The sequence below is a fragment of the Plectropomus leopardus genome, chromosome 8 (genome assembly GCF_026936395.1).
Source record: "Plectropomus leopardus strain MGB_pleo_1.0 chromosome 8, ASM2693639v1, whole genome shotgun sequence".
In the NCBI taxonomy this organism is placed as follows: domain Eukaryota; kingdom Metazoa; phylum Chordata; class Actinopteri; order Perciformes; family Serranidae; genus Plectropomus; species Plectropomus leopardus.
This window is the reverse complement of record NC_142183.1, coordinates 22177729-22191601: the sequence shown is the minus strand read 5'-3', so window position 1 is coordinate 22191601 and position 13873 is coordinate 22177729. Positions and strand designations below refer to the sequence as shown.

Below are 13873 nucleotides of genomic sequence, written 5' to 3'. Positions count from 1 at the left end.
AGCCTTACCTTCAAAATCCTTTCATCTTTGTTATTCATTCAGAAAGTGTCAATGGCAAACTCAAACATCATTATTTCCAGTGCTGCTGCAGAAGTGCTGCCCCCTGTTGGGCCCCTGTCTTCATGCACGCTGAAAGGTGAGCACCCTGATGCGATGGGCATAGCTTTAATGGCAGAAGTGCCACTCATGCTGTGTGGCAGTGTGTCTCTCACACACATACAGGCAGAAATACCTTGGCCTGTGATCCTGGTGGCAAGAGATTCAAGTTTCAGTAGGGAAGAGCTGGTGCTAAAGGGAGAGGAGGGTCTCTCCTTACAGTGTCGTGTTGAGAGAGGTGCCTCTGTCGGCCCCTCAAAGGCTCAGGGACATAAACCCAGAGTCTCTCTCTCTCTCTCTCTCTCTCTCACACACACACACACACACACACACACACACACACACACACACCCATATGGGACCATACCCAGACTGTATACTCACGGGAACACAGGTGGGATGAACACATTTAGGCACAGCTCAGATACTTACATTAAACATTTACATGAGTCACATACTGTATACAGCGCTAGGCGCAAACACACTCCTCATAGTACCCAGCACACGTGGCTTCCTGAGCACAAAGCACCTCGACAATCTCTCAAAATCTAAATTTATCAGCCGAGAAATGGTCTTTAGAAATAAACACTTTCTGCAAGCTTGTATTGAGCAATCTTGGGAATTGTTGGGACAGGAAAAAAGTGCATGTTCACAAGCATTCAGTTGCATCAAAGCCACAAAAAACAAACTAGCCCTTTGTTTCACCAATAGAAAAAAGAAAGACACATTTAAAGACCAGAAAGTGGAAAGAGTGAACTCTAAATAGACTTCTGAATAGTTGTGGCGGGATTGGATTTCAGTGCCAAAACCGCTTGATTACACAGCAGTTCAGCAAAATTGACAGAAAAATGGGATGCAACATGTGAGACAATATTATGAACTAATGGAGAAATTACATTCAAATGCACAAGTTCCCAGGAAGGGCAGTGCAGGCTTGACCTTTTACAAGGTACATATACCTCTGATTAAAATTCTACTGAGTCATGCTTAGCAGAAATGCATAAAAGTGGAAGTACAGCTAAACACTATGGCTTGCATTGACAGCATTAGTGGCTCTGAGTGTGTTTAATCCAATGCAAACAACAAACATTTGCACCAACTTAACTAACCAGCCAGACTGAGGCAGCGAGCCATCTTGGCACAGCAGACTTCAGACTGGAAGACAGAATGTGTTGAAAGTGGGCCAGAAATTCCACTTTTGAACGCTATCACCTGTTCTTGTTGTTGCAGGGCTATTCATACCCGCAGACAAAGGGAAAGACAGACAGAAGAGGCAGGGAGAGAAATTCCCTAAATGTGCACATGGGCATCTTGAAAACTCTGTTTCTTCTTTACAACAATTTAAAAGACAGAAATGTGTGCTTGCAGATGCTCAGTGATAATAGTGAGATTCCACTTGAGTTGCACTTTTTTAAAAACTGGAATGTCATGAATGCCAGCTTCAATAAAAAACACACACGCACACACACACACACACACACACACACACACACACACATCCTGTTGCTGCAAGCCAAATTTCTCTGGCAATAAACTACAACTTTCCATAGGTGAGGTAAAATAAACCATTACAGCTGATCAGTAGGTCACACCCACAGATGTTCACATCACATCAAATATCACAGCAGCAGCCTCACCCTTAAACACCATCTTTCTTTAATCCATAACGTGGGACTCTGTGTGTAACATGATGTGGATCACATACTGTTCTCCACCTGTGGAACTGTCACAAGCCCTGTAACAAACACCGCAAGCCAAACGTGGCCAATCTTGGCACACGGCTGCTCCATCTATTAAAGTGAGCATCCCCCACTGACAAGAGGCTGCAGGGCTCAAGCTGGACGTCCCAAACCTGCTGATCTGCTGAGTGGAGAGCCCTGCTGTCACAGTGTGAGCCCTACACAGGCTTATGCGCTGTAATCCCCCCACACAGAAAAAGACAGGCACACACTTAAAGTTTAGGAGAGCCGCTGAAAGCAGCATAGCTGGACAGACAATCAGGTTTCACAAGCCGTCAGTCATGCCTAAACTGTAACTTTTACCTCATAGGGTGCAGGTTTTAAGTGTTTTGTTTGTTTTGTGTGTGTGTTTTGGTGAATGTTGCTAAAGCTAAAAAGAACAGAGACTAACCTGGAGGACAGGAACACTCTTGGCCGGCATCCCTAGCTGTCCGTGATTTTGGCATCAGCACCACCACTTTCTGCAGACAGACAGGGAAAATTACAGTGAAAGATTGCAGCCCTAAACATGTTTATTAAAAAATTAAAGAATGAAATAAGATAAAATTATCTACCAATAATAATCATGAGATCGTAATCTTTTTTTGTATTACCCACAGCTCTACTATTAAATGAGCTTCCTCAATTTCTCTCCATGTGATGAAATTATAGGTTGGTGTCTCATCAGTGCATATATCACCCCATAAAGACGATATAACTGCTAACTAATTGGCCATCTGCATGCAAGGTTGATCCCTAAGGTCATACATTAAAAGGGACTATTTCAGGATAGGGGGAATAATTGGGGTGCAACTGCCAAAAAGTGCCAAGTACATGTGTTTGTCAAGCTCACATCTGTCTGTATGTGTTCCATTAATGCACATTTTTTTGAGTTACCATCTCTGTGAATTGTACTTTTTTAAAAAATTCTGAATATTGAGAACTTTTGCACACCCCATCAAATGTATTTTTACACATTCTTGCCCAGCTCTTTCATTTAAAACAGTTACATCTTTATTTTTCAATATCAATTTCATTAATTTCTTTTTATTCTATATTTTAATTCTGTGTCAATGCAACAAAACACCAAATCAAATTCCTTATATGTAAAACCTACTTGGCAATAAACAGGATTGTGACTCTGAATCTCACTACATATGTTGCCTGCTTTTACGCACATTTTACGCACAAGGGAGCAATGCCTCTGTCAGAAACTCACAAACACAACCCATGCATTCATCAATGACAACAGACGTCATGTACCTCTTCCACGAGCTTCCCTATTGAAGTGCTCAACTCTGGGATTAGGGTCCCATCCTCGTTTAGACAAGCCCCGTGCGGCGGCTGGAAGATGGACGCTTTGTCCATCTCCATCTGCAGTCGGTTCTCCAGCTGGTAGGTCTTCAGGCTCATCAGAAAACACACGGTGATGGAGCTCAGGGACATCAGCAAGCACAGAACGATGGGAAAACCTGGAAGCCACCGCTGGACCACGGACTTGGCCGCACACTGACACACAGGCTTACTTTCCCCGATAGAGTCGTTGTCTGTATCCATGCTGAAATCCTGCTTAAAAGTCCTCTTGATAAACTGAAAATAACCCCAAAATGACTTGTTTTGTTAGTGTAGTTCTGCGACCAAACTCTACTCAGGTTCCGGGGACTAACTGAGCAGCGCGCCCAACACTTTCACAACACTCACTCCAGCACACTGTGGCTCAGGGTTCAAAGCGCTGTCTTAAATTAGTCTTGGAACAAGAGGCAGCAGCAGCAGCGCACACCGGGTTTACGCCAGACACAGATGGGAGCGATCTGGATGCCAACCAGAGAAAGAGGCGCCCTCTAACCTGCAGGTCGTTGTTTCCTGTTGGGGAGTATCCTACACGGACGTGCAAGTGCAACTACCAATTGTCCAATTGTTTGCCTCCCTAAAAGTTGCACGTTCAACTAGTTGAGATGCGCCCGCCCTGCTGAACCACGTGGGAGGCTGCAGATTGACAGCTGTGAGAGAGACTGAGGGGTTGACTTCTGATCGCTCACACACCTTGGCACAATCTGCTATTTATCATCCTAATCTTTCCAAACCACCGTCGACTGACATTTAAAGACGATGAGACAGTGACTGATGAGGATGTGTCTTGTGATAAATGTGAAATTTGTAGAAAAGTTATTGTTTATGAGACTTCCAAATACATGTTTCGATTTGATTTGTGTAGGCTATACTTTTTTTTTTTAGTAAACTTAAAATTAGACTAGCAGTATGTCCTCTTTTACTGTCAATGGGGGACAAATCTTGTGCACAGTGTATTGCGGACCGTTGATTCTATACAGAAAAGAAGTAATGTTGTCTTGAAGTCACTAAGGACGTTTTATTTTCCAAATAACTGTCAGGACAGTTACCCTGTAGGGGAGACAGGGGCTGGTTGGCACACTTTTAACTCTCTGTCATATTTCTGTTTCTAAAATTTTAAGGTAAAAATATAATGACCAGCAGCAACTGAAAGATTAGGGTGTCAGGAAGCAAAAAAAAACATGTAACATACATAAATGGATTTTAAAATAAGGTGGTTTGTGACATGCATTTGTGCCAGCCAGCCACATCAGGTGGTTGGCTAGCACAGTGTTAAAATGCTATAGTTACCCCCCCCATGTTTTAACATACTGGACGAGCGTTGGTCCAGTCATTTTCACAGTAGATTTTTCTGTAACCTTTAAAGGAACAGAAACTAGCTGTGTGCCAACCAACCCCACTCTCCCACACACTGAGGTTTTCACTTTCAATGGCAAAACTTCAACAGCTTGAATAATATGCCCGCAGTAATCTAGTCTTTTTAGGTATGATAATACATTTTGGGACACATCTTATTTTCAATATCAAACCTGCTATTTCTTCTGTAAGATCATCAATTCAATTTCACAGTTTTACTGTACAGCCTTTATGTTTACATTTTAAGATCATATTCTTCCACAAAGAAAATGAGAAATATTCTTTCCAACATTTGTGAGCTACATTGTTATACTTAATACTTAAACTAAAAGATTTGGGTTAATCCTGATAACTACCATGTCAGTCATGTTCAGTTACTTCAGGCAGCACTTTTGCAGTCATCTTTAGTTTTTGACTGCCATCCTGTGGATTCATGCAGCTACTGCACCTCACTTAACATCTCAGTCACTGCACAAACAAAACACTTCTGTCACCCATTCATGTTTATTGAAAAAATGTACATTGTCTGCAAAAGTTACATTACCAGTCAATGAAAAAAAAATCTAAACAAATTCCATGTACAAGTATTTACTGCCCGCAATAGCTTATTTTTCATCTACAGTACTGAATAAATTATCACTGGTGAGACTGATGCAGGGTCGAGCAATTCTCAATCTGTTACATTATCCATCACCTACTTTACAATGCAGACGTGGACACATCAGGACTACTCATGAATAAAAAACAGCTCTACCAGTATATGCTTAGGAGCTACAAATTAAATTACAATGGCAAATAAATAAAAATTCTGGAGATTCGTCACATCAAAACATGCCACAAATGAGAACTTGTTGAAAGAACACACTGGTTTTTGGACAGGACACAGCAAAGCGGGGCAGTGGACTGATACAGTCAGTTAAGATACTTCTCTCCTGGAGAGTCAGGAAGTAGAGGCTGGCACTGTGCACTATGGCAAACGTCACAGTGAAAGCCAGACTCCGACCCGAGCTTAGGGTCAGACGTTTACAGGTTCAGGAGTTCAGTCCTTTTTGCTACAACTGCTGCTGCTTCTGCTGCTGGTGCTCCTGGTGCTTTTGCTGCTGCTGCTGCTGCTCTTGCGGAAACAGGAGAAGAAGGAATGGCGGAGGGCCTGCTCCAGACTGATGCGTTTGGTTGGGTCATACTCCATCATCTTCTCAATCAGGTCAAACAGCTGGTGGTGGTCTTCACACTTAGACAACATGTAATGCTGATGGGAGAGGAAGGACAATTGTAAAACATTTCATAATTAATCATTTATGAAGCATGAACAGGGTAGACAAATCAGAAAAAAAGCTCTGCAGTAAGTACCAGTTATATAATGCTCAATTTCTGTTTGTTTTTTTTTTTTAAATGAAACTTTCAGGTGTTGATTCAACTTAATTTTGAGGTAGTAGTTTAGTGATGTTAACGGAACAGACTTAGGGAAATACATTTATAACACCTTTCCAAGAATAAGATGCAAAAATCAATTTTGATAGATCTTGTATGTGTATTCAAATACAGAGATACTTTGAATGTGTTACATCCAGCTTATCATACAAACTGGCTGCTGGAGAAAACATCAAGTGCAACTCAGAAATTAAATCTTCCATCAGCTCCAAACTGTCTTTTCTTTCCATGAAAGTTGTGTTTGTCATTTAGACACCACGAGTCATTTCACATAGGTCTGGCCACTACTCCACCCCTTTAGAAGACTAGTGGTAGGTCCCGAGTCTGTTCGCTCCAATGGGAGAAGTGAACATGAGCACTGATAAAGAGAGGTTTTTTTTTGCCACAGAGTCATTTAAGTAAGTGTGCACCTTATTTTTCACAGGCTATATCATCTTAACATACAACCTGTTAAGAGCCATAGTCACTCAAATCATGAGAAAATTTAGTTTAAAACCTGTCTGTCGAAGCAACACACTTGCGAGATCTGGCAACAATGGATATGATCTTAAAAAAGGTTGGCATCAGTTATTAAACTAGCAGATGAAAACATTACATTTGTACTGTGTGTAGTGTTGTATTGTTTTGAATCTGCTGTCATTCTTCCCCACCAAGGTCAAAACAAGGTGTGGGGATGTGGGGGAGAGATACCCTCGCCCTTTTAAGGGACAGGAAGCTTATATTATTTCATACCTTAGTGCAGCTTGTAATGCGTCTTTTGTTATAGAGCATCTTAGGCTCAGTGGGTAAATGGAGCAAAATAAGGAAACGTTTCCTTTTGTGAAGTTGCGGCCTATGTGCAGTGCTGTAACTGTCAGCAAATCTCAGGCAGCTCTTGGACATACTAATGTCTACTGTGCTGTTAAACATGTAGACATCAGAGTTTTGGATTGGCTGGAAGAGTTGTTTTTTTTTGTAAAATCACATTTAATAAATACAAGTGTATTTTCAGATTTGATTTTTAGAGCATAGGATTACTTTGACACTGTCTCGAGTAGTATTCTGCTCACCTTGAGGGGTTTACAGTGTTTCCTGACATATCTCCCAGAAGAGCTGTGCATATCCCAGTCAAGCTTGCCCCGGTGAACATACCGCCGCTTCCTGTACAACACACAGTGATTAAAAAATGTATATTAATTAAAAGAATAAATTAAATTAACTTCAACTGCAGATGATGCTAATGTGGCATTAAAATCATCCAGTCAGTGGTCCACGTACTTGGTTTTCTGCAGGAGGTTTGTTGGGATGGGCCCCAGGACTCTCTCCATCATAGCAAGGTGCTCTTTGCTGTCATGAGTCTGAAGAAGAAAACAATATCACACATCGTGCTAAATGCCATGGGAAATGTCACACTATTTATAACTAAGCTCTCTGCTGCCCCTTACCTGGAAGAGTGTAGATCCAAGGTAGTACTCAATGAGTATGCAGCCTACACTCCAGACATCACAGGCATGGTCCCAGCCCAAATCTGTAAGAGACACGGTTAACTAAATAACAAGTCGCCCATAAAAGATCTGTCTAAAGCTTTCGAGCAGCACTTTGAAAAATGGACGTACCTAAAATGACTTCAGGAGCACGGTAGTGACGCGTCGACACCACAGACGTGTGGTGCTCGTGTTCATATGTGGCGTTACCAAAGTCCACAATTTTTATGTCTGGGTTCTTCAATGTTCGTTCGTCCCGTTTCTTAGGAGAACAAACAAACAAAAAAAAATTATACACACAGCTGCCTCAAACAAGTTTGGGACTTTTATAACTACTTCAGCATGTTAATTTCGAAGATATATACTGAGGACTCTTACCATTTCAGGATTGTACTCCATATAATAGTCTGAATCAATGAAGAGAATATTCTCAGGCTTCAGATCTGTGTGAGTCAGCTTATTGTTGTGCAGAACTGAAAGACAAGTCCACACACACATTTTAAACTATGAAATTTAAAACAAAAACAAAAAGATGCTGTATTATCTAGGCACACATGTGTCAATTACTCACATCGCACAGCCCGGATGATCTGGTATGCCATGTGCCTGATGTGGTCAATGGGGAAAGGCTGGAAGTTGTTTTCCTTGAGGAAATCATAGGTGCTAAGGCCGAGCAGTTCAAAGGCGATACAAACATGGCCATGGTAGTCAAACCAGTCCAGCATGTGTACACAAGCACTAGAGAGGAACAAAGATATAGTAGATGCAAAGTAAGCATGGAAGGTTCTTAGATATTTTCATGTGATTAGCACAAGATGATCCGGTTTTTGTCGCATGAAGTTATTATAGACCGACTTACTATCTCTGATCAGTGTCAAGGGACTTCAACTGTTCAAGCACCTCTACCTCAGACATTGCTGCCTCACGGTAGCGGTCTATGTTTTTAATGATCTTCAGAGCCACTCGAGCTCCATCACTGCGAACACACAATTCAAATACTTTGAATGTCAAATGCACAAGAAAATGAGGGAAAAATATTTTTAAAACATTTAAATGTGAGGAATATTTTCTTACTTTGTGTGATCAATGCACTCAACAACCTTCCCAAAGGCACCCTCTCCTAGTGTACACACAATCTCATCTACAGGAAATAGAGAGAGGAAGTTAGAAACACAGCACTGAAAAAGTGAAACCCTGCCCTTTGGCTGGTTCACTGCTTGATGTTGCATTGCAGTTTAGCTACACTACTATAAACAGGCTTCTGAACACTGGAATACAACTCAGTGCTAATATGTGTTACACTGACAAGCAGTATTTAAAACTGAAAATGTAAGTCTTTTAGCCCAAATAATTCAGCCTCTAAATTAATGTTTGGAAATAAACCAGACAACAAGAGAGTGAGAGAGACAAAGTGTGAACAACAGTAGAAAAAAAGGTATATATTCTGTACATCTCGCTCTCAGCATGTCTCCACTGTGATAGATGAGGTGACCCTCGTCATCATCCTCAACACTCCTGGATCTTTTCCTGCTCCTGCGCTGATGGCTCCTCCTCTGCACCGGCACCGCCGCAATCCGCCATCACATCAATAACCCATCAGTCAGCCAGCACCAGGCCACCACAATGCGACATCGTCATTCATTCAACCAGGCCAAGGGGGGGAGGTGTAGGGGTGGATAGATTCGGCCCGTTCAGTAACACCGCCAGGCGAATGGACGGAAGGACGGAGCAGCAAATTCAAATTCAGCCCCGTCAGAGAAATTGGGCGCCAGCCACCACATAGTGTGTGTTACAGAAGAAAAACATGGCAACAAGATTTTCAGATGAGAGACTTTCTCAGAGTAGTACAGAAAAAAACTGAACTTGATTGATTACAGTCGTTCTACATGTAGTTCTTTCTAAGTCTTCCGAAACAACTTAATTCTTTACTGTCACGCCCCATAACTGCCCACTAAAATTTCAGCACAAATACTGGGTCCACTTTTCTCTATCAAATCTATAAACACTCACAATCCCCTACTTCCTGAGCCCCCAAAGTCCCCTACTTGTCATTACTGGAAATCATGCTTAATAGTGAAGAGTGAGACACACAGAGAGATACAGAGAGACAAAGAAATAGGTGTTAAGCATTGGCTAAACACCAGTGATGACCCATTCGATTTGGTGGCAAAGACAGGAGAGGAAAGCAGAAGGGAGGAAGGAGGTTTCCCGTACCGAGGAGGACCTGTGGCGAGAGTGGCTACGTCTGCGCCGTCTGTCTCTGTGCCTGCGGCTGCTCCGCCTGCTGCGACCACTCCGACCACTGCGCCCCGATGACTTGCTGTAGTGATGCCAGTCGCGGTCTTTTTCCTTGCAGGTGCCCTCACGACTGGCCTCCTCACAGGCCATGCCCAAACTGCGCTCCCTGGTGGTTCCTTCCTGTGAGTCCAGCCTCTGGTTCAAACTGCGGGTCTCCAAGTAGTGCCTGCAGTTTAACAAAGAATAATGACACAGACAAATCAATAACGAGGACTAGAACGCGTAGGTCAGGTCAGGAAAAGCCCAGTTTCTTGTCTGTGATCAAGATCTCAAATGAGGACTGGATATGATGGTGTTAATGGTCCGCCTGTCGCCTGACACTCTATCCCCTGGGCCTTTTATGTAACACTTGGAATTAGCAACATACTGATTTGCAGACACCAAACACCAAGAATCCTATTCAACGAGGCTAACAGCTCAAAAACATTTTATTAATGGTTTAATGCCTTTGCAAACAGTACGTTAGGGAGTATGCGAATGCCAACATTTTGGCAATTTTAACATTCATATTGCTGTGTCCTTGGCAACCCAAAGCATAAAACTCATGCACCCTGACGGAGATCTATATTGGCAGAGTTTGAATGTGAGGCACTGAAAGTTGCTGAAAGCCTTTCAGCACAACCTGATGCGTAAGACGCGGTAGTGCGTAATACGATCTGTGATTCTACCACCTGCAGATCTCGGTATGCCACAAATGACCACCAATGAGGTCTAATTTCTGCCTATATGAAATGAGGAGAACAGACATATCCCCAGGGAAATTAGGTTATTGCTAACATAAAAATTCTTACTACCTTCCAACAGTTCTTTATAGACACCTTGCTACTAAACATCCTACTGTTTGCACATTAAGATTGAGTTTGCTGAGAATGTTTCTAATGACTGCCAGCCAACCGACCCAGCAGGCCATGTTAGCACCCTCACATCTAAAAAAGAACAAGAAACCCCCAGGGCCCTGGCACCCTAGTGGTGTCAGCTGTCTTCCAGGAGGAAGTCTGCCTCTCTACAGAATTAAAATTAGAGTAGATCTGGAAACATCCAATATAACCCCATGAGCTATAATACATGCCTACAAAAGCTAGAATTGCAAAACATTAACATTGCACATAACTTCACCAGGTGGTTCTGAACTTGAAAATTGAAGTGCAAAATACCATTGAAGTGCAAAAGGATTCATTTTAGAAAATGTATCTGACATGCTATTCTGAAAACAAATATTGCAAGTTATGCATATGTAAATGCTGTGGTCTACAATTAACTTTTGAATATTGATTTTATTGTCAAACCTTAACTGGTCTGCATTTGTTAACATTTACTCCCCAATTAAAACCACACTCTTATTGCTGCCACTATTTATGTTGGCAGAGTAACAATACTTTTTCCAACTTCAGCTGCATCTGATAACTATTAACATATCTACCACTTCAGCTTTATGTGACTATCTATGAGTTTTAAGAACCAAGTGGAAGACATCAGATAATGTTTTTTTCATTCTGATATTTATCAAAAGTTTGCAAGTTCTGCCATACATGTTATGATGTGATCGTTGAACATATTTTCTACAAAAAGGTTGAGAAAATGCATTCATTTCATAAAAAGGTAAAATTTTGAGTACATCTAATGCGTAGGTACTCCTTCGCATAGTCTAATTATTGATACATCGTTCACTTTAGTTAAAAGGTGTACCTTAAGACACCAGTAACCCGAAAAGTTCTTAGAATTTGAGTAGGTACTTTACACAACAAATGAGAGATATTTACCCATCATACGTTTTGTGGTGACGGTGAGTTTTTCTAGACTTGTTTTCTCGTTCGCTGCTGTGCGAATCGTGTTTCTTTCGCTTACGACACTCCATTCTCTCTTCCCAGCTGTACTCGTCAAGCCAAACACCCGGGGAGCGCATACGCTTTGAGTGCCGCATCTGAAACACATAGAAAAACAGATGAAAATGAAATTCCACTTTATTCTAAAAGACAACATGTCATTTATCAGTCATTGCATTGTGTCTGTAACCATGGATAACATTTCGAAAGCCTCGAAGAGATGCACAATTAAATTATTTTATCCCCATTTCAGTTATCAAGGTCAGAAATGGAAGTTAGCCGCTCACTTGATAAAGTCTCTTGTTGGCTTAGTCTGTGGGCCTAAAGATGTGTCAGATATGACTAATTTCATACTTGAGAAGTCAAACTATGATATCTTGCACTACTGAGCAACTTTCATTGAAATAAATAAAGGCCCCACCCTTAACACTTTGTCCAGTTCTTTTTCTCTCTCTTTAGTGTCTTTAACATCCGTGAGTTAAATGCACTTTCAGAACCCGCTGGCTACAGTCCGACTACAATTTTGCTTTGTATAGCTTACTTGTACTATGTGGATTCATATGGAGATACCTGTTAAGAGATTAGCCAGAGTGGTGTCTGTTTTTAATTTGCTAATTGAGCTACCAACTATGACCAGTGCACAGAATAGGAAGTCCTGGCCCAGATTGCTGGGTGCACTGGTACTGCCTGAATATTGGGCAAATATGGAGGCTGAATATTGTAATCAGACAATAATAAATGGGTTCAGAGACTGAGAATTGTTTATCAGTAAATACAATAATTAAAGTAAGTAGAGCTAAAAATTCAAATGTGTGAATCTTTTACCACTTATCATGAGAAAAAAACATCCCTAGCTTCACCTTCTCATAACTGCGAAACGTTGGCTTATTTCTATTCCACTTTCCATTGTAAGTTAAAAATTTGTTTGGACTGTTTGAAAAACACACCACGCAATTTAAAAATGTCCCCCTGGGCTCTGAGACCACGTTATGAATATTTACCTATTTTTAATATAATACAAATTACAAGATCAAAGTAAGTCAAACATTTCTTCGAGAAACTATTCTGCAAAACATAGTGAAACGATCGGTGGTTGCAGGTCTCAAACTACAAGACAATTTTCCATATTGTGATTGCGTGAAGTTACCTGACTGCAAACAGAGAGGGCGCAATGCAGTATCTGCAAGGGTTTACTTTAATAATAGCAACAAAACATCAAAATACCCAACCTTTCTGTATTATCATTCGCTTCATGTTAACTCCACATCACTTGAAAAAAATGCTCGGAGAGCACGAAGTGATAAAGCGAGCTATAACTCAAGCTATAACAAGGCGCTAATACAAGTGAATGTCGACGTTTTCACAACGACACGATGGCCCTGGCCTACCGTCAACCATATCAGATATCGATGTTTATCAATTGCTGCATTGACATATGATAACTTACACCTCAAAATATGGCAGCTGCTTTTGATAATTCCATGATTTTATACAGTCATCGGACTACGACTGAGCAAACAAACCAGAAAATCGTCTAATAATTAAGCTTGAACGCGATCTGAAGGCCCATCGAGCGTTAAGCACGCTAACTATATTAGCCATCCAGCAATGTCGTTGAGGCTACATCACTTAACCAAACCTACTACAATAAATGCAGATATTCTTATAAGAGGACCAAATACAAATGATGAATGACACAACTATAAGAAGTCGCGGCCCAATTTGTCATCTCACAGTTTCCAATGAACTGAGTGATCGCAGCTAGCCACGGCTAATTAGCCAGATCAGCATCTGCCATGTTGTCGAGGCGTCGAATTTCGGGAAAGCTAACTGGCTAATGTTAGCATATATTTGGGGAATACACAAACGTTAAACTGTAGGTAACCGAAACACGCGGTAGTTGGATATGATGCGAGAAATTGTCTTACCTGTTCTTTACGATCGTGGGATTCAGAAAAGTAGAGTTCTGGTTCAGTAAATACTATAAACAAAGAAACTGAAAAATGTCTCCGTCTGTTCGTCTTCAAAGATGGCGATCTTCTCTGGAATTCGATAGAACGTTCTTCAACAAATTCAATGACGTCATTACAATAACAACGCCCACTCAATGTAAATTTAGGGTTTTGTTGTCCTGAGTATATTCTTTCAGGTGCAATCAAGCAGGACTGCATTGCTATATATATATTTATATATATATATATATATATATATATATATAAATTTATATATATATATATATATATATATATATTACCACATTGCTTTCAGTATAAAAAGAGTATAAAAAGACAAAAAAAAGAGAAGAAAATTCATGACATTTCTGGTGCTTATGTCCAAT

At 41.0% G+C, this 13873-nt stretch overlaps 2 protein-coding genes across 3 annotated transcripts in view; both read right to left on the bottom strand.

Moving 5' to 3' along the window:
- The window catches only part of LOC148188937 (uncharacterized), a 120301-nt gene extending 116337 nt beyond the window's left edge, over window positions 1-3964 (bottom strand). The window contains exons 1-2 of the mRNA XM_088081442.1: window positions 3078-3964; window positions 2227-2296 (exon numbers count right to left, since the gene is read on the bottom strand). Of these exons, the coding sequence (XP_087937568.1) occupies window positions 2227-2296; window positions 3078-3371 (364 nt within the window). The 5' untranslated portion in view covers window positions 3372-3964. The remainder of the gene's footprint in view (window positions 1-2226; window positions 2297-3077) is intronic.
- A 1041-nt stretch (window positions 3965-5005) lies between these two features.
- Window positions 5006-13623, bottom strand: LOC121948506 (dual specificity protein kinase CLK4). Of its 2 annotated transcripts, none has more exons than XM_042493909.2 (13): window positions 13464-13623; window positions 11482-11633; window positions 9629-9878; window positions 8865-8967; window positions 8489-8555; window positions 8274-8390; window positions 7986-8152; window positions 7793-7887; window positions 7547-7676; window positions 7376-7458; window positions 7209-7288; window positions 7001-7091; window positions 5006-5769 (listed from the first exon to the last, which is right to left on the bottom strand). In XM_042493909.2, the coding sequence occupies exons 2-13, from the start codon at window positions 11631-11633 to the stop codon at window positions 5560-5562; spliced, it is 1545 nt and encodes a 514-aa protein (XP_042349843.1). In that variant the 5' UTR covers window positions 13464-13623; the 3' UTR covers window positions 5006-5559. The 2 variants fall into 2 exon arrangements, with proteins under 2 accessions (XP_042349843.1, XP_042349842.1); XM_042493908.2 differs by having other exon boundaries at window positions 11473-11633; window positions 13464-13622.
- Window positions 13624-13873: the final 250 nt, after the last annotated feature.